Source organism: Trifolium pratense, linkage group LG3, assembly GCF_020283565.1.
Source record: "Trifolium pratense cultivar HEN17-A07 linkage group LG3, ARS_RC_1.1, whole genome shotgun sequence".
Lineage (NCBI taxonomy): Eukaryota > Viridiplantae > Streptophyta > Magnoliopsida > Fabales > Fabaceae > Trifolium > Trifolium pratense.
The window spans coordinates 20,777,305-20,799,749 of NC_060061.1; the positions used below are offsets into that span (position 1 = coordinate 20,777,305).

At 31.8% G+C, this 22,445-nt stretch overlaps 4 protein-coding genes across 6 annotated transcripts; 1 reads left to right on the forward strand and 3 right to left on the reverse strand.

Annotated features, from left to right (window-relative positions):
* Positions 1–67: 67 nt before the first annotated feature.
* Positions 68–4,035, reverse strand: LOC123916340. The gene is made up of 4 exons (XM_045967778.1): positions 2,596–4,035; positions 1,993–2,298; positions 1,806–1,897; positions 68–1,313 (listed from the first exon to the last, which is right to left on the reverse strand). The coding sequence occupies exons 1-4, from the start codon at positions 3,514–3,516 to the stop codon at positions 455–457; spliced, it is 2,178 nt and encodes a 725-aa protein (XP_045823734.1). The 5' UTR covers positions 3,517–4,035; the 3' UTR covers positions 68–454.
* Positions 4,036–7,783: 3,748 nt separating this feature from the next.
* Positions 7,784–9,127, reverse strand: LOC123916181 (60S ribosomal protein L38-like). The gene is made up of 3 exons (XM_045967568.1): positions 8,982–9,127; positions 8,367–8,550; positions 7,784–7,999 (listed from the first exon to the last, which is right to left on the reverse strand). Exons 1-3 carry the CDS (start codon positions 8,982–8,984, stop codon positions 7,977–7,979), a joined length of 210 nt encoding a protein of 69 aa, XP_045823524.1. The 5' UTR covers positions 8,985–9,127; the 3' UTR covers positions 7,784–7,976.
* Positions 9,128–9,806: 679 nt separating this feature from the next.
* On the reverse strand, positions 9,807–12,697 carry LOC123916693. Its single transcript, XM_045968208.1, has 8 exons — positions 12,507–12,697; positions 11,589–11,870; positions 11,425–11,483; positions 11,284–11,320; positions 11,118–11,189; positions 10,867–11,020; positions 10,507–10,644; positions 9,807–10,409 (listed from the first exon to the last, which is right to left on the reverse strand). Exons 1-8 carry the CDS (start codon positions 12,578–12,580, stop codon positions 10,032–10,034), a joined length of 1,194 nt encoding a protein of 397 aa, XP_045824164.1. The 5' UTR covers positions 12,581–12,697; the 3' UTR covers positions 9,807–10,031.
* Positions 12,698–14,209: 1,512 nt separating this feature from the next.
* LOC123917624 (U11/U12 small nuclear ribonucleoprotein 59 kDa protein) lies at positions 14,210–18,944 on the forward strand. 3 transcript variants are annotated; one of them, XM_045969393.1, is made up of 9 exons: positions 14,210–14,443; positions 15,079–15,302; positions 15,393–15,738; positions 15,838–15,921; positions 16,479–16,544; positions 16,814–16,886; positions 17,357–17,742; positions 17,962–18,002; positions 18,583–18,944. In XM_045969393.1, the coding sequence occupies exons 2-9, from the start codon at positions 15,127–15,129 to the stop codon at positions 18,659–18,661; spliced, it is 1,251 nt and encodes a 416-aa protein (XP_045825349.1). In that variant the 5' UTR covers positions 14,210–14,443; positions 15,079–15,126; the 3' UTR covers positions 18,662–18,944. The 3 variants fall into 3 exon arrangements, with proteins under 3 accessions (XP_045825349.1, XP_045825350.1, XP_045825348.1); XM_045969392.1 differs by having other exon boundaries at positions 14,211–14,451; XM_045969394.1 differs by lacking the exon at positions 18,583–18,944 and having other exon boundaries at positions 14,210–14,451; positions 17,962–18,006.
* Positions 18,945–22,445: the final 3,501 nt, after the last annotated feature.

Genomic DNA, 22,445 nt, shown 5'->3' on the forward strand with positions numbered 1-22,445 from the left:
TTTATTTGAAATTTTACTAACTAAACTACTCGAAAAAAAAATGTTACAAGACACATATTAATTATTCTCAGGATTAAAAAATGATATTTATACAAATTGAAACAGTTGAACCATCATCCTTTCAGTTATATACTACAAGATGTTGAGTTCATTGGGTAGTTTATCGTTTACGGATCATTTAATCTATAACAAACGGCCTCTTATCATTTAATCACTATTTAATCTATAAAAATGATAAGAGGAAAAGAAAACTAAATGATAGCTATAACAAACGGCCTCTTATCATACAATAACTTTGTAAAAGGAAAAGAAAACTAAAATCCTCACATTTACTACTTCTCAAAATCAGCACACCACTCCCAACTATACCTCAAACATGTAGGATTTATGTACAAAAAAAAAAGTGGAAAATGCAATTTTAAGCTAAGCTATGTACTCATCATTTATTCATATATCACTTTTTCCCTTTAATCTCTGATGATTGTGAGTCACAAGTAAGTGCAGCAGCAGCAGATTCAACATGTGTAAGAAGATATTCATATATTTTCTTCCTGAGTCTCTCAATTGTCTCTACCGGTATCTGGCACGACTCGTTCTCATTCTTGCTTGATCCTATCTTGTCCAACCAATCGTTTACGCTTTTTAGTTGAGTGAGCATGCCTGCTATTTCACCATTGTTTGACAAACCACTGTCTCCATCACTGTCTAGGAATTTCTCAATAAACAACAAAAACCAATCTCGTGATCGCAATTGTAGCATGTCAGCCAAATTAACCGCCTCATCAACGCTGTTTCCTCTAATCCAATCTGGAAGAGGTTGGACTAGTTGCTTTTTCCCATTTGATAATCCATCACCTTGTTTTCGCGGAGTTCCTTGTAACGTTTGTTTGGAATTAGCAGCTCCCTGACGGGTTTTTCCTTGAGATTTTGTTGAAGCGTCTTCTCTTGAATTTTCTAGGACTAAAATTGGTTTACTTCCGAGGACATTCTTTTGATTTTGAGAGTTACTTGTAGTCGAAACTGCAAGCTTCGATGATAGAGGTTCTTGGCTATAAACAGAAAAGGATGATAGATTAGTGGATAATGCAGCTTGAACCCAAGAAGCTGCAAGCTTTTGCCTATCTGATTTGAGTTTTAGTTCTTCTTCTGTTGTGATTCTTTCATTATCTTGAGATGAACTGTCTGAAATGGTTTTAGAAAGTGAGTCTGTGATCATCCACGCACTATTCAAACTCGTGTGAAGAGTTAAAAATTGATCAATTGTAAGCTGAGGGTTATGTTCCTTAGCAGAATTACTTAGCTCTGCATATACACTGCAAGAAATATACCAAATAGTGTCACAAATTGCTTGAGTAGTGTTGGTGCATATGTCGAACACGAACAAAAACTAAGGTGAGTCGCGAACTAGGTTGCTATCTTTAAGATGTTTCGCAGTTCTATCTAAATCTCATTGTTTGATTCATTAGATTACCTAATTGGATTAGATAACTATATTTTCAGCAGTTTTATTGACCAAAAACAACTTATAATTAATTCAGCAAAAGACGGGCCAAAACATATTTCATGAATATTAAGTATCAACTTTATATCATTGGTATCAGTATAATCACTTTATTTTTCACATTTCCTCAAAAGGTGCTTTGCTTCAATAAGATAATAAATTTAGTGAAATATCTTTATCAGTAATACATTTTGGTTTCAAAATTGAAATTTCATGACATGAGCCCGAATTCTGAACCAGATTAAGAAACAAAAAGATCTGAAATTTGGAAGAATGAAGTAAATTCAAATGAATATATTCATACCTAAGACATTGCAGCAAACTATCGGCAGCAGCAGCCTCTTGCATAGCCTCAGTTGCTGCCATCTGTGCTGCATCTCTATGCTTCATTACTTCCTGTCAATATGTGAAAAAATAAAATAATAATTTAACAAAAATTCATAGAATCAACCGTAACAACGGACCAATGAGTTTTAAGGCGATATATATACCCGGCCAAGTTTTGCAATGGATGAAGGAAGTGAAGTCCATTGAATACTTGCATCTGTCACTTTTTTACTATTTATCGAAACCTTGACCAAGTTTCCAGGAAGTCCGGCTTCTGATGACTTCTTTCCGAAAGAATTCCTTGGCTTACTTAACTTCTCTTGTTCTTCCGTAGTACCATCGCCAACAACTTTCTTTATAGATTTCTGAATCTTGTTCTCTTCCTTAGAAGACGACTTGGTTGATGCTTGTGTCTTACTCTCATAATCTCTAGATGGAAACTTCTCACTTGATGTACTTTTCCTAGGAGTCTGCAACACCATAAAGCGAATCTCGTTAAACATAATTGTTTGATTGACTCAAAAGTAATGAAATACAGATATGAGACACAAATAGTATTCAATCAATAAAACATAATTAAAAGTTGTTCAAAAAGGCAAACAGTTTTCACAAGCTAAGAGAGCTTATAGAAATAAGTTGAAAACAACTTATGAACACGCTGTAAGATGTTTCCATAAGCTCCTCTAAACAGTCTCACAAGCACTTATGTCAGTCAATATGTTAAAATAATTCAATCCAAACAGGTCAAATTGTAAATCAAACTTAACTGTGCTACGAAATTCCGGCTTAAGATCACTCTTCGAAGAAGCCCTTAATTTCTCTTTATTATTCTTAACTTCCATGTTCCCTTCCCAGCTTTTCCTCAACGCTTTAGCACCAAGCTCAATTCCTTGAACCAAATTTCTGATCGAATTTCCAACTGCAATTCTCTTCCCGAGAGGACTAATACCGCGACCGCCTTTTCCTGTCTCCACCACTCCCACCTTAGCAATTAGCTTATCGACTCCATTAATATTTCCTTGTTGCTTAACACTATTAGAAAATTTCTCAAAAGAAGGTGACAAAGAATAGCAACTAGTAGGTGAAGAAGGAACAATACTCCTTGAATTCAATGACTTCAATCTTGGTAACTTTTCCTTCTTCACAAAATCAACAACAGAAGAATCTTTTGTTGTTTGAGATTTACTTCTACCAAAAACCAATGATTTCTTATCCAATTGTTCTTGATGATTGTCCAACACTTTCATCATCGACTTCGAACTAACACCATTCTTATTAACCTTAACCTTAACCTCAGAAACATTGCTAAGAAAACCAAGTGAGTTAGTTGCAACAATATCTTCAGGTGTTCCAACACAAGCATGTCTACCAGGAACAGGCCTAACACCACGAATAATCGGAACAGGCGAAGCAGCTTCTAACCGATCGACAAAAACAAACTGTCCTAACTGAATCTTATCACTAAGGATTAGATCATCATGTTCATCAGGTAGAGAAACATAAGTAGCATGTGATGAATCAGAAACCTTAACATAAAAGCCTTGATTTGTAAACAAATCTCCACCTGATAATGCTGGAACAATACTCACAACTTGTAACAATGATGATCTATGTTCACCACCCACTTTTATATCTGTGTTCATATGCTGCATTAACTTTAAAAGCACCCCAGGAACTAGATTTGCCATTTTTTGTTACTTTGGTAGGTTCAATATGCATTACTCTTCTAATACTCAAATGGGGTTTTGAAGATTGAAAAAAAAAAAAAACAAGATTAAATACCAAATCTCAACTGAAGAAATAAATGTGTTGTCTATTGAAACTATGTAGCAAAGTTTATGCAGATAATGAAAAAAGTAAAATAATTTTTGTAGCAATTTTTAAAGGGAAGAAAAGAACAGTTGATTAATAAGACAACAACAATAAGCTATAAAAAAGGAATTTTCCTAGCAGAGAATGAAGAGATTTTATAGTTTGGTATTTTGTATTAGTAGGTGGTACAGCTATGACATGAGAAAGAGAATCTTTTTTCACCATTCCAAAAGCATAAGCTAGACTATGATAATCATGGAGCCATTGACAATTATGTGAAATCTTTAAAATGGAAAATTATTTCTCATTTGGAATTTTTTTGAGGTTGGTGTTTCTTGTGTACTTCAATGATTATAAGAATTTTAAGTTAACTACTTGTATATACACAAAAAGTAAAACTAAGGTGTGATAAAAACATGTGCCTTTTTAGTCCACAAATGTGAGCTAAATAGGAGGTTTCTCAATGGAGTTCGAATTCTGATCATTTTATTTACGTGTTTAATTAGATGTTTCATCCAAGAAAATAACTATAGATAGTGGGTGGCCTAATAACAGGTGATCCAATGGATTTTGGAGAAGCTTTGATACCATCTTAGAATTGAGTATTACGTCTAATTCAATTCTGCAAAACCGACTTGTAAGTTGAGAATTGTCATTTTCTTATAAACTATGTTCAGGTCAACTCACATCTGATATGAAAATTTTTAACACGTTGAAACTCTTAAAATGAGAGTTTTATCGTCTATTTTAGTCCTATATAACTCGAGAGATTAGTTTATGCAATTTCGCAGACAAAAAAACCAAATTAAAAAATGAAATAGTGAAGAGGTACATAACTGGCAGTAGTAATCTTATTGCATGATTGAGAAGCAAAGAGCTGTCAGTGTCTGAAAAATACATCTAAACACACATGCACTTCAAAAATGTGGAACCTGAAACATGACCCACACACTCTATGGTTGCATTCCTCAAACATATAGAAAAGAGGAGTGGTTACTATGAAGCTCAACTCAGAACTAATTCAAATAGGGTATGGAAATTGGAAAATACTATTGAGGTGGACAGAAGGAGAATCTGTGCAGAGTTTATAATTGTTGAATTATTGGATTTTAATGATGTTTTTGTATTTTATATTGAATTATTAAGTAAGGTTTAGATTAATTTCAAAGAATTATGATTTTTTTAATGATCTAGATAGGAGTGAATGCAAGATGCATGTGCAGTGCAGTGCAAGTGCAAAGTAATGGTGTGTCGGCTAAATAAATAAGTCGCATTATTTTATTTATATTTTGAATAAAATATCTTTTTTACTTTATTTTATATAATTAGATAGTGAATTATTTCAATTGCATGTAATATTTTACGGTAATAAAATAGAAATAGTAAAAGAATTGTTTTCATTATTTTGCTAAGTAACTATATTAGCCATATATTAACAAATGCATACCCATATTACCCGGTAAAAATATAATTAAAAATAATTTATAAAGTATTTAAATATATATTTATAAATGTTATTTTTATAAAGTTTTTGGGAACCAAGTCTCCACAGGACGGGGATAAAAGAAAAAATTCATTTTCGAATCTCTAAACAAAACAATTCTTACGAAGATTCTCATTTACAGATAAAATTGACTTCCCTACGTACATTAAATGTGACATACTTATGTTTCTATCAAATTTTAGCTTAAATTTAAACACTGACACACACTTACTTATGGGAAAACATTTAAATAAACACTTGATTCTTGTGAGATTTCTTCATCCAACAAAAATTGGTTCTATTTGTAGATGTTTATAAAGCCTTGGTGCTTAACAAATAAACGCCTCTTCTTTTTTGAATGGTAAATATTGGCTGTTAATTTTAATTATTTTTTTCTCAAGGTTAATCAATAAATGTTCTTTTTTGTTAGTTTTTTTTTTCTTGACGCATTCTTTTTTGTTAGTAGAGAGACTTAAATATGTAATTGTTAATGGTCATGCTTTTTATTTTGAGAAAGAAAAAAAATTGAAAATTAACTAAAAATTGTGCTTTCAACTATAATAAGAAACTTGCCGACCGGTTTAAGTACTTTTGGTTAGTGTTAGTTAGTGATGGATTAGCTATAATGATTCTATATCGAGGAAATTGTTCTAAACAAAAAGAGAATACTCCATCCGGTCCTTAATATAAGAAAATTTTCATTTTTTAGGTTCATAGAATGATTGATGTATTTGATCTAAAAAATAGACTAAATACATCAATCATTCCATGTATCTAAAAAATAAAAGTTTTCTTATATAAGAGACTAGAGGGAGTAAAAAATTTGTAAACTAAAAAGTCATAGTAGCTGTTGCTATTTTTTAATTGGGTGTTGAAGTGGTTGCAATTATTAGTCACTTTCTATTTTCATTTTGTAGTGTTGTTGCTCTAAAAGTTCATTGAAGATGAGGTATCAAGTTCAAGCTTCCAAGGCATAATACTCATTAGAAGAGCAAATGATTATTTTTATTTTTTTTTAAACTTAAAGTTGGACTGTTGGTCTAAAATAATGGCAAGAATCCAAGTAAAAAGCATATTATATCAACTTTCCTCACCAATAAAGATCTTCTTCACCAACGTTCTTGATGTTTTTATTGTTGGATTAATTTAATTCCTACGAATGTAGCAAATTCACTAAGAATAACTTTGGTGTCTATGATGGTATCAACGTGATGGTTACAATACCCAATCAATACTAAAAAACTTAATGGTTAAAAAGATGGAGCAGAGTATTTGTTGTACTTTAAAGAGATCATTTTCCAATTAGCGACAATTTTCTTGCCAAAATTTTTATGATAAATTTGTAATTTATATTATACTTTTTGCATACATCGAACTTAATCTCTGATTTTAATCCTATCTAAAATCAAGTGTTATTTAAAAGTAATGCACATTTAAAAATATAAAATAAAATCATTGATGGCTAATTTCAATGAATGTCATTTATTAAAAATACTTTTTTATGAATAGTAGCCAGTGTAGTAATTAGGAGTTGAGATAATATGATAATCTTCATGAGATGGAAGGAGTATATATTTAGATATGTGGACAGATAGATGACCATAAAAAATACTCCTATTTAGTTGAGGTTCGAATATTTAGAAATGATCTAATATCACAATCTTTGTGAGATGAAAGGACTATTTGTGGGAATTTTGTAAAAGGTGGACATATGCTTTCATTATTTGGCAAAAAAAACGTATGGTATTGTTGAGAAGCGAAAGCAACCAATCAAACCCATTCGTGCTTTTCTGTGAAGCCACCTTGGATACGATAATACATCATTTTCCTAGCAGAGTCATGTAATGGAATGCAAAATTTGAGTTATTAGAGACCACAAATATTCACATCTTTCTGCTTGTTTAGCAGTGTAATCTCCACACTATTTACTTAATGGAAAGTGACAGAAAATTCAAGTAACCATGACCAAGCATTGGACCAGTTACCTTAACTCATTAAATGATACTGTAACAACATTGGGGGTACATAAAAAATATAGAGAATTTAGCACTTGAAAACTGGGAAAGGAAGACATTAGATAAGTTAACTTAATGACCATGAATGGCCATTGGGGTTTGCTAGGTCATAAAGAAGCATTGCTACATGGGGCATGGAACGAGAAAGGAGATGACAAATTGGTCACTGAGAAAGAATACTTTGAATTGAGGATAAAAACGTCCAAACAAGATAAGGAAGAGACTAAGATGAATGAAACATTTGACATGGTCATAGTGCTAATAAAGCTATGTCTTGGAACTATTGATTAGTCACATATGGGGCAGGTTGATGAACAAGATTTAGCCACGCAACCAAACTTATGCCATGCCATACACCATTCTTAAAATAAATTGTACAATAGCAAAATTGTTGGGAGCCTAGGAGGCTAGGACATGGTGTAATGGACAAATAAAAACAAACAATGGTGCATTTTTGCAGGTGTGGATTGGGATTGAAATTGAGCAAAGCAGTTCTAATGGTTGCAAGAAGAAAGCGTTGGTAGCAGCCTAACAGGGCTTAATTTTTACTTCTAAAAGCTTTAAGCTGATTGAATTTAATGAATAATCAAAGTATGTTAACCCCGTAACTGACTCAGCTAAAAAATAGATTGAAGAAACAACCCGGAAAGATAAAGATTAGAGGTCTAATTGATTAAAAATAAAGGTGAAAGTGAAACAGTATTAAGACAAGAAAACAGAGTTGCATCATTCATAATGAGAATCATAAGCAAATAATCAACAACAAAACAAAAATATATTTGTAAATCACGACTCCAAAGCAAAATTTGATCTTCAGTACACATTTAACCAGATAGAATTACAAGTCTTGCACATTCAAACCTGCATAAGTGAATTGTAAACGTAAGTATAATGACATAATCTCAAATCACCACGTCTTGCTGATCAATTTACAAGTTGTTCCTAATTCCCAACTGGGAGAGAAAAATAACAAAAACCCAGTTGAGATTTGAGCATATGAAATGGCAGAGACATGCAATACTCTCCCCATGTTTATTTCTGGTCACAATACAATCCCAATATTACTTGATAGATTCCCATTTTAAAAGAATTATTACACCTTTAACCTTAAACCCTATAAATGATTTATGCAATTCACTCGCTACAACTAAAGTATAAAGTGCTAGCATGTTCACGAGAATAATAAGGCAGCATAACATATAACCATGAATAATTCCCAATAACTAACCTGGAGGAAGTGATTGCTTCAACTTATCAGCTTTCTCAGTATCAAACACACAAAGTGTGTACAGATACTTGGAGCAACGAACCTTGAACTTGACCACATCTTTGCTTCTCTTGATTTTCACGGAGCGTGCATCCTTCCTCCTGGCTGTGAGGAGGAAGTCTTTAATCTCATTAATTTGCTTAGGCTACATTTCAAACAACATTTCAAAGTTGAATTAATTAAAAAATCTCTCAAATTACAACATAGAAATTCAACTTAAAAAATAAAATACAAACATTAATAGAACAATCAAAATAAATAATTTTCATTCCCTTTATCAAACACCAAGTTTGAAAATCAAAACCCCTAAATCACTCCTCAAATGAAAACATTTTTTCCAGCTTCACATTAACTCAGATCAATGCACACTAAACTCTATTGATTCAGTTTCATAGTTCAGATAACCCTAATACTAATCATAGAAGTCATATAGAAGCTGAAAATCAAATTATCTAAGCTAATCATGAATGAAAGACATTGAAAATCAAATCAAAATAGGATAATTCTAAGGTCGTTCCTTTTTCCTATAGAAAACTACGAATTGATAGAAAGAATGAATGGAGATAGAGAAAATACCATTGTTGTCTTCGCTGCTACGATTTCCGCTTCCTCCCAAACAATCGGCACGCTCAAGCTTCAAAATTGAGAATTTAGGGTTCATAAACTAAATTAAACCCTAGAGTATGAAAAGACGCTACTAACCTTTAGATTGGGCCGATTTACCATGGATTTAGTTTGAGTACTACTATTTACACCTCTGTGATTTGCTAATATGGCTAAATTATTATTTTTTTACTAAAATATGTCTAAAATTTCTGTAACTTTATTTTTTGAGGTTGAATTTTTTTATATATTTTCCTGATTGGAAATAAGGTCATAAAATTTCAACTGAAATTTTTTATTATTTTTATTAACTCTTTGGTTACTAAGGGAGTCTCCATAATTTAGAGTTCGGCTGCGAGATAAATAAAGTCTGGCTAAAACTTATTTTCACTATGCATCAAACTTGAGTTCTCTGGAACGATGTGAAACTCATTAATCACTTGAACTGAATTACTTGGTTATTGTTGAACAATAATTTTTTTAATATTCTAAATGTGTTGGTTAAAAGTATAGGCATTATAAAAGTATAAGATTAATTTTTATTTTTTTTGGTTTACGATGAGTGAGAATCGAACTCATGACCTATAGTACTACCTAAATCTCTCACCACTAGACCAGTGGCTTAAGTATAAGATTAATTTTAATACACAGTTGGTATAAAACTTTTTATACCGTCAACCTTTTTTTTTTTTTGACAAACACTGTCAGCTATTTCTTTTTTTTTTGGACACAACTGTCAACTAATTATAAATTGTGATTTGTGTGAAATTTAAAGTAAATATTGGTTAAAATCAAATATTTAAATTTTCATCATGATCTGATATCATTGTTAAATTATTTTTGTAAATTGTACATATGATATTTTGAATTCTACACCCCCTAGTCTAGCCTTTCTAAAAATATCAATATATGTATGTACAAAATCTGCACCTCATTCCTATACAAGATGGTTTGGAAAGTGCTTACCTTCCAAATGTACTATATATAAATGAATGAAATTAAATGATTTTTACAATATCTTAGCTATGCATTTTCTGTTACAGCATGTGGTTGTAATGAACTATCTGAAGCATTATCATTACTGTGTTTATCATCATAATGAGCCTTTATTGTGATCCATAACACAAGCAAAAACATCATGAACATTGCAACAAACAACATTCCTAACCATGTCATCTTAGCAAATTTCTTCAAAGGCTTACAGTGTTTGAAAACAACTTGAGCCAATGCATCTTTTACCAACTCACATCCTATCAATTCTTCCATACAAGGATACACATTTAATAGATTCTGAATTGAACGCGCGTATGACTCGATTATCTGATAATCACTTGATGGTATGAACTCTTGATAGCTACATTTTTCTTCATCCTCGTCGAAACAAGTATAAGGCTTTAATACCTTAAGAGCAAGATCAATGAATCAAAGTTGTTACATATAATTGCAAAAGTATATATAATTCATTATTGGCTTCATAATTTTCTTTCATGTAACAAACCTTTGGGATATCTCCTATTTGAACAGTATGAGGTGGACAATTCTCTTGCTGGTATAAATATTCAGGTGGTGCTGTGAAAGGATTGCATATATAAACAAGATTTGGAATCATTGTTAGATTTTTTATGTTTTTGTTCACCTGCAAGTTCACCAAAGAACTCTATAATCTTACATCAATCTGACACAGAAAACAAGAACTTTTGTCCCTCACTGAACCACATGACAACTTTTTGTCCATAGTACAACTATAAAAAATACCAAAATACACATTTTATTTATTGTTTTGCAAATCAAACGCACGTTCACATCATTGAGAGCAATTCTTGTGTGGACACAACTGTGACCATATAAGCATTATTACCTCATTGAATAGGTTGTAGATCCCACCACCAATTTTTGATAGGACTGGTTTTGCTGAGAGCAATTGTTTACATGGGAGGATGTAACTTAGGGGGCTGCTACTATAAGGATTTTCTTCAAAGTTGAATAGAGATGTACAAACATCATTAGAAAAACTACAAAAATAAGATAGTTTTTTTAGTAATTGAACTTCAATGTTTCTTCAGAATTAACATAAAAGTTAGTAAATTTGAAAGAACTTTGATTAATTACTTGTTTAAAAACAAATATACTCCAAATAGTAGCCAGCATATCACTATAATCAACCAGCACATTAACACAAGCCTGAGAAAAAATTTGAGAGAACAAAATCATGCATGGACTAAAATATATATTAGGGAATTATTAAGTTAACACAAATATAATATAGCTTGCTTACAAGTAAAGTACCCTCCATAACTTTAGTACTCCAAAAACTGTTTGACACAAAATTCCAACATTTTATTATAATCATGCCTATTTCACATTAAAAAAAGGATGTAATAAAATTTGAAATAAATTATTGACCAATTAGACATACCTGATAAAGTTGTTAGCAAAATCAAGTTAAAGCTTATGGTCACAATGGTTAATACAATCCTGAAATTAAAACCATAACCTCATTTCAATGTAATTCTTCATTTCAAGTGTTTTAATGAGAAAAAAGAGATAAAAAAAACACACACACACACACACAAGTCTTACACTAGTTTGAAAGCATTGTTGATGATTTGCCTATCTTTTGTAGCTTTGTTTACGAGATTATCGGCCGTAGAATCAAATTTATCAGCTGTTGAGTATAAATTTCCAGAAACTTGAAGTCCAATATTGGATTCCACCAAGTCTTTATGAATTTCTTTTAATGCTCCTGTTGCATTGTGTATGATTTCTGATGCTTCATTTGCTGTCTTGATTATAATATTAACTGAAGTTCTTGCTTGGTAATTGAATTTTTCACTGCTTACAAGAACTAACCCACTTGAAGCCCTATGAAAAAACAACAAGAATAATACATGTTACATGAATCACTTATCTTAATCTATCATTCTAAGGTCGTGTTTGGATAAACAACGTAATGAAGCTCTTATGTCATAAGTGTTTATGTATAAGCTATTTATATAACGAAAGATAAAATATAAAGTCAAATGCTTTTTATATATGCTATAAGTTGTTTTCATAAACTATCATGTAGACCTTTTGGAAATAAGCTAGAAATAACTTATGAACATGTCATAAGTTGTTTCCATAAACTGTCACAGACACTCTCGCGAGTGATTCTGTCACTAGATAAACTCAAATACAGATTCTAGCTAAATGGCTCTCTATTATCCCTCATTGGATACTAACATGACAATTCAATGCCGCATAACACAAGTATCTTACATGGCGGACCACGTTAACTAGGCCATGTGGCTCTTTGTTTATCACATCATCTTTTTTGGATGGAAAGATGACGTCAGAGACTAAAAATAGAGGAATCTAAAATTTTAGGGAAAAAAAAATCTAAACAAAAACAAAATTGTAGGAATTACAACCAAAATGCGCTCGAGACCAAAAACCGTGTTTAACCTTAAAAGTATCGACTATATCCTATTGATTTTCTTGTATGAGGACTAAACTTACATAGCTAATAGCATGAGCATTATAGCAAAAGGATTTGGCCAAACATCACAGCCCTTGAAATTACAAGGAAACATATTATTGCATTGTCTTCTTCTTTCATTACTTTGGCAACAAAAAGTGATTGTTACAAAAAGAACTCCACACAGAAGCCAGAGCACTCCAATTGCATATCCATATATTCCTGTGAAAACAACTGACTACACACATTAAATGTATGTTAAAAATATCATATCATTGGTATTAAAAATTAAACTTAGAGAAGCACAAAGAGGCAAAGACACTTACACTCCAATAATGCTTATTTGTAATGTTAAACCCTCCTTTGTATTTTTTAAAACTATCTAAAGGATCCACTCTTATTGTATGGTCTTGTTGTGTAATGGCTTGTGACACATTATCTGTATGCATAAGTTAAGTTATTCATTATGTACAAACACACAACAAAATCATCATTGAAAAAATCGGAATATATTAAGTAATTCTGATCGAAGATGTGTCGGTTGTTCAATACATGTGATAATATTTAATACTGATTTCGACGACATGTTAGTGTCATATCTAGTATCTGTGTTTGTGTCGGTGTTTTATAAATTAAAATTATATTGTATCTACTAACAATCTGAAACATCACCTGTTTTGGAATCACTTGGGGAATTTACTTGTGCTGCAATTTCTGGGAGAAGTAATAATAATATAATCACAATACTATATGTTAGGCCACATGGACCATTGGAAATGACCATTTTAACCTGCAAAAGAAACAAAATTTTCATATACATTTTTCAAGTTTCAAAAAATGCATGTAGAAAGAGAGCAATTTGCTTCATGTGCAAGAAATTTATGAAATGAATTTACCTTATAATTTAATAGAAGAGAGGAGTTTTCAGTAACTCCATGAAGTGCAAAACTTCACAAATGTTATAAAATTTCTGAACCTGAAATCTGTTTAATTACAAAACTTCACATAAATTGCGTTATAACTTATAACTTACCATCTCATGATTTCTTTGAATGTGTGAAGTAACTATGACATAGAAAATAACTAGTGAACAATTGTGAGCAAAAAAAGCTACAAGTTTGCATGAAATGCATGCTGATAGATGTTTTACCCAAAAAAGTGGTATTGTTCAACACCTCCCATCTATTTACCACAGAATAGACTCCTAAATTAAGAAATTTCTTATATATAGTCTGATAATACTAATAATACTAATTAACTTGTTCAATTTGTTTAACAAAAAGATTGTGTTAAAGCTCTCTTACTTACACGTGTCACATAGTCCCTTGAATATTGATTGATGAATATATAGACACTTTACTTTTTAATTTATTGGTATTTATCTTTTAAAATTTTAAATTGGTCTCTTATTTTTTATTCTGATTAATAAGTTAGTCCTTTCCGTCAATTTGTTGACTAACACCGTTAACTGTGGACACGTGGCAAACGGAGATACACATTTGAATAAACACATGAATTATATATGTAGGAAGTTGAGATTTGAATCTCGATCACCTCACTTTATAGATGGAATTTCTAGCCACTAATTATAAATTTTTTATTTGTTTAATATTTTTATGTGACTATATATGGGGTCTTTCGGATCCGGTTTGTGTGACTTTGACGTTGAGTCAATCTAACTGTATGATCAATCTCAGGCTCCATATTTTCCCACGTGGCGATATATTTTTTTAAGCAAATAAACCAGACACAGAAGGACCCGCCCATTTGGATTTTCACAACCGTTCAGTTACCACCTCGACTTGCAACCCGCCGTCGTCCTGTCCGCCGCGCTGTAAAGCAATCAAGCTCCAATTACGAACTTAAATACCAGTTTGAATCGTTTCTCTTTGATACCTATTCGAATCAAAATCCCCTACGGATATTTTCTTTCCAAGTCTCGGATTCGGTCATTTGTGCCCAAATTGAACCAACCAAGGTACTTCGGTGAGTTAGTTTCAACTTCAACTTCAATTTTTATGATTAAGAGTAAATAAAAGCAGAATAAAATTCTAGTTTCTGATCAATATTGATTATTCTAACCAGTAATGTAGCTCAATTTCTACATTTTTTCATTTTTATTATGTTTTGAATTACTTAGAGTTCAATTATGTAGGGAAAATAAATTGTGTTGATCAGATACATACAAGTTAGATATACATTTGTCGAAATTAGAGAATGCTCATCACACTTGTTGCTTTAATTCCAAGATTTTGATGCATTGTTAGTGTACTTTAAGATAAAGTTGCTTCACCAATCGTTAGTTGGTCCAGTTGTGATTGGCGCTGGACTTGGTAGGGAGAACCACGGTTCGATCCCCGCAACTGCAATCAAGAGGGGACCGGAACCACTTGATGATAGAACTGTCCCCCGAACCAGATTAGGCGGTTCAGTGGGCCGGATACTGGTGGTGAAAAATAAATAAATAAAGTTGCTTCATTTCTATCCCTTTCTTAGTGTGACTTTTGGATTCACCTTTTGTGAATCCTTCACTTTTTGTTTCTGCAAATCAATTATATTTCTTCTCTCTTATTTGTTTAGTGCTGCTATTAACTCTTGTTCTTTTTCTTGTAGTTTATTTTTGGGGATTCCTGAAATCCACTGTGCATATTGCCGCCATCAATGAATCCAGCTCCTTTTCAGTTTGCACCTCCGCCGCCGCCACTTCGTCAACCTATGCCTTTGCAATTTCCAATATTACCACCCGAACCACCAAATTCAAGTTCCTTTTGGGAGAACAGTAATGTCTGTGATCGGTTCAGGGAATTGCAAGATACTCTAAATCTTGCAAAGGGAATGTATGTTGTTATAATATTATTATCTCAACTTAATACATGTTTTGTGTTTGGTACACGCTAGTATTTGATAGTTCGATGTGCTTTCTGTAGGAAAAAGGAATTAGAGATGTTGAATATGATCAAAGAGAGTAAAGGGCCTTTAGAAGAAGATGTTACGAATGGCTCAAATGAAACTTATCTTTTGAGTTTTCGGAAGAGTATAGAGAACAGAGGGGTTAGCATAGAAACACAAGAAGCATTGACTGTTGAAGCAGTAAATTCTTTAATGTTAAAACTAAGAGATCAGCTGGAACCGTTCAGATATGTTGCGGATGAAGCAAGTCCATGGGAAGAGAAATCAGCGGTGGCTAGGTTTACAAATAAAGTGCACAAGTCTAAACGAAATAAACTCTGGCGGAAGAAAAAAAGGAAGCGCATTGCGGAAATGCTGGCAAAGGTTACTTTGCCTTGCCTTGTGAGACTCTTTCTTTCTTCTTTATTGCAGTGTTGTTTAAAAGTGATGCCTTTCTTTTGGTTGCTTTGTTAAAAACTCTAGGAGCCCGAGGAATTTGACCGAATTGACCGAGAAGCTGATGAATGGAGGGCTAGGGAGATTGCCAAGGAAATTGCAAGTAGCAAGGTATTGAAATTTTTTGCAATCTATGCTGACGTTTATATTGACTGAACTTAATAATTGTTTTTGCCAAATGCTAGCGCCTAGCTGAAAAATCATGTCAACACCGTTTTCAATTTTAATCCAACCAAAAAGTTTTCAAAATCAGATATACAATTACTGTCTGACATTTTTCAAAGATTGGTGCTTAAATAAACTTGACTGATTAGTCAATTATGCTAAACTTCTCATCAACCCTTATTATAGTGCAGTCTTGTTATTTTACTGTTGGATATGCGTATGTGATTCCTGATAAAGAGTGGAGCTAATTGAAAGGCTTTATAGTTCACTATAATTCCAATAACACATCTCGACACATTGCTTCATGTTACCCATTTTCTTATTTATTTCAAACCTTTTGTCACCATTTTCTCTATTGTCTCTATAAGGAAAAACAGGGAATGGTAGTAGTAGTAGTAGTACTGATTCATCATGTTCGGAATTTTGTTTACAGATATATTAGCAATTTAGCGGTTAAATCAGTTTGTAATACTTAGTAATGTCCGAAACACGTCTATATGCAGGTCAAAAAGATGAAAGAAATTGCAGAGCTTAAAGTCAGAGAAGAGAAGAAGAAACTAGAGTCTGAGGTAAATTTTTGTACAAGAGACTGGTAAACCATTTCTGTTTTATGATTTCTGTTAACTCCGAAGAACTCCGTCATACATTCTGTTTTATCTACCATATGGATATATCACATGTGTTTATTAACTAGCTAAATCATGTGAGTTGTCATGCTCACTTTTCATCTTTAGCTATACATTTATTTAGTCAATATCAATTGCAAGTTGCAACAATTTATATTTTATCATCTTGGGTATGAATTGATGTGATTCTTTTGCATCATGTTATATCACAGCTCGAGTTGCTCTTGATGGTGGAGAAGCTTCAAGAATTACGCTCCATAAGGATACAAAAGTTGAAAAAACAAGGTATATATATAAGAAAATCAATCTGCTTCTAGTTAGCCGTGTTGTGATTATATAGCATATTATTTCCTCAATTTTTATATTGGATTTGGTTGGTTTTGTTTTCTCTTCTCTTGTTGCCACATATATCTTTTGAACTTCTAATATTTTTTTATCTTAAATTCATAATCCTGAATGCAGGTTTATGGTTGATCATATTTGAGTTCAAGCTCCATCGTTTGACATTTTAATGCTGAATGACTATTCTTCTTATAAATGTATCACAAGAAATATCTTTACAAAAAAATTTATTATCAATTGGGAACCATACATTTTAAATTTGATAATATAATGGACATGGTTTCACTTACTTTTTTAATTGGAAAAACTTTATTATGTTTACAATTGAGTATGCAGAAGTTTATAATATTCATATATGTAAGTTTATTTATTTTTCTGATTGAAGTGATTATGGTTCTTTACAAATTATGCAGGCCATTTTTTCCCAGAGGAGGATGACAAGTTTCTTGAGAGAGTTCAGGCTGCAGTGGAAGAAGAGGAGCGCGAAGCTTTGGCTGCAGCTGAAACAGATGCTGCTAAAGATGCAATTGCAACCGCTGAGGAATCCAGGAAAGCTATGCAGAACCAAGGGAAACTTCTAAAAGGAAGCAATGATGAAAGTGAAATTAAGGAGAACAACGAGCAAATAGTTCAGAGTGTAACTGACGAGGGAGTTGGTGCAACGGATGAGAAGAAATCTAGTAAAGTAGTATCTGAAGGACAGAACTATGTAGGAGCCTATGATCCTTTGGCCAATTTACCAATTGAGTTTTATCACTATTATCATGGAAGCAACAATGACATGGGTACATTGATCGAGGTAAACTTAACTACTTCTTTAATTGGATTTTACATCTTTTGATAAAAAAACACTTTTGTTAAAGTGTTTTTTTATAATTCATATCGGTGGAACTTAACTATGAAAGCAGTTTTATTTAACTGACGCACCGCTTATTATTATTATTATTATTATTATGTTTAGTTCACTTCCATCTTTCTAAGTCCATTGTTGTTAAGACTGCTGAATAATCTCGTGCAGGTTAGAAGAGGTTGGGATGCTTATATTCGACCGGGAGGAAGGTAAGAAATAACAAAGCGAAGCTTTTTACGCTACGATTTTATTTTCAGGGTTAGTTTGGTATCCTTTAAAGGAGGGTAATAACTTACAAGGCATGAGTTTTCAAAGTAATTTCTACATATAAATCTCATGGATTAATATGTTTACCCTCTTTTTTAAGGGCACACCAAGGCTACTTGTAGTGAATAATTTTCCTGCTTTAGGCATGTCTTAGATTGCATTTCAAAAGTTAGTGAAAGGCATATTGGATGTTAAGTCATTAAAATATAATACTTGACCAAAATCACAATCACCTTTAATAATCAAATATATTACTTCATCCATACCACTGCCCTTTTACTCAACATTCAACAAGTAATGCTAGTTGCTGAGTCTAATTTATTTTGATATATATATTGCTTATCTTAAATCATTGACAGCACTTTTGCATGCAACTTATCAGTTTTTTTTTCTTCTTTGGGTTACATAGAGAAGTTTATCAATTTGCTAATACTTATCAGTGAGTGTGAAAAATGAAAATAAAAGATTTGAGGTATCTTATTTGATTTTTTTTTATTCCCTAATCCTTGCAACTTTGTGCAGTCGCATACCAGGACACTGGGTTCAGCCTCCTCCTCCTGCCAATGAGATATGGGCATCTTACTTGGTGAGGCCTAAATGATTAGTTTGTAAAATCATCACCAACATTGCACAAATATTTCATCTGACATGTTTTGAAGGTTCAAACGGTGTTCCCGACAAGCCTCGGGTATAAAGCTTTTTGGCAGCATGTTTATATTGGCAGCGTAGAATTTTGAATTTTCATCCTGTGTTAAATTTCAGTGCTGATAATCAATATTTTTGAGGTTGATAATCATCATTGTTGCACAAGTCTTTGTATTCTGCTTTTGTGCAGACATGACAGTGATTTAGGATGGAATATAATTCTATTATTGTTATAAAAATAATTTAAAATTCTTCTTGACATGGAAATATTTCAAAGTTATAGAATTAAGGAAAAATTGGTCTTTAGAATTTGAGAGAAAACGCATGCATGTTGATTCACTTGAAATTGAGAGAAAATGCATATAACTGTAGAAGGTAAAAGTGAATAAACGTCCTCCCCATTTGTCCCACAAATAGGGCAATTTGTGATCCCTCTTTAGAATTTTGCCAGGTTCGTTAATAAGCGATCCCTATAGGAAAAGAAACTTAAAAAATAAGTTTGTTTCTAGAACACCAATTACTCCCGAGATGTCACTTGGTTTGAGGAACTCGGTTCAAGACCTGGTACCGAGAGTGAGAAGAACAGAGAAGATTACTATGCTTCAGAAGATTAAAATCCATGGAATCCACTTCATTATAAATGTCACTGATCCCCGTCAGGCCTTCCACACCTCAACAAGAGTTAGAAACAATTAATGACCTCGATGATTAATGTACTTCCTCACTAGAAGAGATCTATGAAACACTTGCCAAATAAAACATTGCAAATTTGCGGTCACTTTTGACTTCCAAATCCACCTTCAACATTCAAAATATTTATCCGAAGATGTTATTCAAATAGCAAACTATATCCTCTCTTCGTCGAATAAGCCACATATATATATATATTCAAATAATACTTGATATTAAGTATTTTACTTTTTAAATGAGTTTTATTTTCCAGCATTAAAACATTAAAATGATTAGCAGATATCAAATAACCTCTCTATTAGCACTGATCCCCGGTAGCCTCAAACCAAGTCAATCATAACAAATGAGCACTATTGCGAGTATCAACTAGATTTTTAAACACTGACCAATGAACTGGCTGTTAACACAGGAAACAAGTTCACTTATCATTAACTCCCTAATTGATAAAAGATATTTTCTCTCTAGGCCTCATGTATCTTTTATACCCCAAATATTCCAATTTTGCTCTTGCTAAAAACTTCGGTTCGCAAAAATCGAAGTTTTTTCTAGTTCAAATTCAGGGAAAATTCGGTTAACAGAAACCGATTTTTTTTTCAAGGCAAAAAAAAGTTTGGTTCGTAGCAACCAAAGTTTTTATTGAAGGGCAAAAAAGTAAAATCCAAGGAGGGAAAAAGAACCAAGGGAGGCCTAAAGAGAAAACATCTTGATAAAATGAGTCAGGCCTGTCAGGCCGGCCTATTTAAATCGCTATTTTTAGCGGGCCGAGCCTAGGTTTTTGGCTCGGTGCCTTAAGTTAATCCGCTCCGCCTAACCCGCCATTTTAGTGTTTTTTTTTCTAGGACTTGAGATAAAAAATGAAAGGAAGGGTTAAACTTTACAGATGTGTTTTATTTATTTTTTTAAATACATTTTAGAACCAAAAAAAAATGTTAAACTAAACTTTATTTGATTTATTTTCATTCTGAATTCAATTTATTTTGATTTTCACAATTATTTAAGTGATTGAATTTATTTTGAGACTTGTTTAATGTTGTTGGGTTTTTATTGGTGTTTTATTTTATTGAGACTTCTTTATTTTAAAGTATGACATTGATATTGCGAGGATGTATAGCGAATTAAAATTAACTATTAATAGTTTACGAACAAATTTGGTTTCAAGTTGAATTATTAATTATTATTATTGTTTACTACATGATTTGAGTTTGTTAATTTTTTGAGTTATTTTCTATTATGCATTGTTGAAAAATATTTCTTTTTTCATAAAAAAAATATAAAAATAGTAAATTATATAGTAAATCTATAAGCACAAAATAAAAAAATTTAAAAAAAAATAAAAAGTTGTTTGGCAGGCTGGCCTGCCAATCCGCCAACTCGTTAGTATACGGGGCAAGTTTGACTTTTAAGCTCGGATGCTTAAGTTGGCCCGCCCCGCTCCCATTTTTCGACGGGCTTTAGGCGGATCGGACCTAAATGGGTGGACTTCCCGCTTTACCACCCCTAATAACAAACGACAACAAGTATTAATGACTTTGTCAAATTAACTAGTCCAGTGTCAAATAGAAAAAGAACGAAGATAATTAGATAAACGGTTGATCGAGTCATTACATTTTATATTTAAGCAAAATATTTGTTGGGGATATCAAATTTGTTTTTATTGTGAATATAATAAAAAAAATTGTCTCAATTTTATGAACTTATAATCCTGATCAAAATTTGCAATTACATTTCTCATGAAGGGATTCCACGTAGCTGAATGGAAAATTCCCATGACATATATAAATGTGAAGAAGTAGAAAATTCAGGATCTGAATTTCGGTTCCTTTAATATTGAGAATGGATTATTTCTTGTGGAATCTTCTTCGATGAACTTCTAGTGAAATTCTCACTTTTGAATTTAAATTTTATTATTTAAGGCTTTTTATATTTTACTTTTGTGTGGTCTAGTTTTCACTGGATCTCTCCTTTCATCGGAGAAGATTCAATCTCTTCTTTTTTTTTTGGTCAAGGGGTTTTGGGTTACACATTAATGTGCAGAGATTCAATCTCTTCTAATAATATTTTTTAGTGATTATCAATTGAGTTTTCTTTTTTTTTTCAAGTTCAATTGAGCTATTTTTATTGGACATTCTCATGACATATACTATGGAGTAGGAAAGAAAGTGACATGAAAGACTTTAAATTTTTTTTGTTTTGGTGATGAAAGACTTTAAAATTTATTGTTTATCTTTGGGTGTGTTAAAATAATTTATTGTATGGGAAACTCATTAATCACTTTAACTTAATGTCTTAGTTTAAAATTTATTATTTAAATTATTATCTACCAAAAAAGTTATTTAAAATTCATGATATGCATTTTCGCATCAATAAATCAGTAATAATTATTTATAATCACGAATGTGATTTGTTAAACATTACGTACAAGTTTATCACATTGACAAAATAATACTAGTACTATTATTAACTATTATTAATATTAAAATAAATTTACTTAAAGTGACATTTGATGTTTATTTCAATTAAAGTATAATAAAACAGTGCTATTATTATCATGATTAATTCAAAAGGGAAAAGAAACACCGGACAATGAAAATAAATTTATTTATTTATTTTTGACAAAAAAACGGTTAAGACCATCTCCAATGGTGTAGTACCTATTAGGTACTCATGGTACTTATTAGGTACTACCATTGGAGCACAACACATTTTAGTATTTAATAGGTACCAATTTTAATATAAGAACTCTCTCTCTCCTTTTTATGGGACTCACTTTATTTAATATATTCAAAAAATAAAAAAATCACAACTTTTAAATTGGCATAAAAATTTAATGTCAACCATATATAGACGTTGGTAGTCATTGTTTGTTTCTTTTTACCGTTGGAAAAAAAATAAATACTCATATCATATAAATCAAAACCAAATTGAAGGATTCTACTCCTCTCAAAATTACCATTTTATTAATTATTTTAAATTATTTTTTAATTATGTAATTCTTAAAATTTGGCAATATTATTTTAAATTAAATTTCGAATTTTAATTATTTTTTCGAA

Excerpts from the sequence above, each read along its gene's own strand:
- LOC123916181 (XM_045967568.1), bottom strand. Across the intron at positions 8,000-8,366 it reads GAAGCAATCACTTCCTCCAG|GTTTGAATGTGCAAGACTTG; the intron begins GTTAGTTATTGG and ends TCACTTATGCAG.
- LOC123916693 (XM_045968208.1), bottom strand. The coding sequence starts at position 12,580 with ATGTTTCCTTGTAATTTCAAGGGCTGTGATGTTTGGCCAAATCCTTTT. Across the intron at positions 11,484-11,588 it reads AACAATGCTTTCAAACTAGT|GATTGTATTAACCATTGTGA; the intron begins GTAAGACTTGTG and ends TTTTAATTTCAG. Across the intron at positions 11,021-11,117 it reads GTATATTTGTTTTTAAACAA|TTTTTCTAATGATGTTTGTA; the intron begins GTAATTAATCAA and ends TTATTTTTGTAG.
- LOC123917624 (XM_045969393.1), top strand. The coding sequence starts at position 15,127 with ATGAATCCAGCTCCTTTTCAGTTTGCACCTCCGCCGCCGCCACTTCGT. Across the intron at positions 15,303-15,392 it reads CTAAATCTTGCAAAGGGAAT|GAAAAAGGAATTAGAGATGT; the intron begins GTATGTTGTTAT and ends TGCTTTCTGTAG. Across the intron at positions 15,922-16,478 it reads AGGAAATTGCAAGTAGCAAG|GTCAAAAAGATGAAAGAAAT; the intron begins GTATTGAAATTT and ends GTCTATATGCAG.
- LOC123916340 (XM_045967778.1), bottom strand. The coding sequence starts at position 3,516 with ATGGCAAATCTAGTTCCTGGGGTGCTTTTAAAGTTAATGCAGCATATG. Across the intron at positions 2,299-2,595 it reads AGCCGGAATTTCGTAGCACA|ACTCCTAGGAAAAGTACATC; the intron begins GTTAAGTTTGAT and ends ATGGTGTTGCAG. Across the intron at positions 1,314-1,805 it reads AGTTTGCTGCAATGTCTTAG|TGTATATGCAGAGCTAAGTA; the intron begins GTATGAATATAT and ends TATTTCTTGCAG.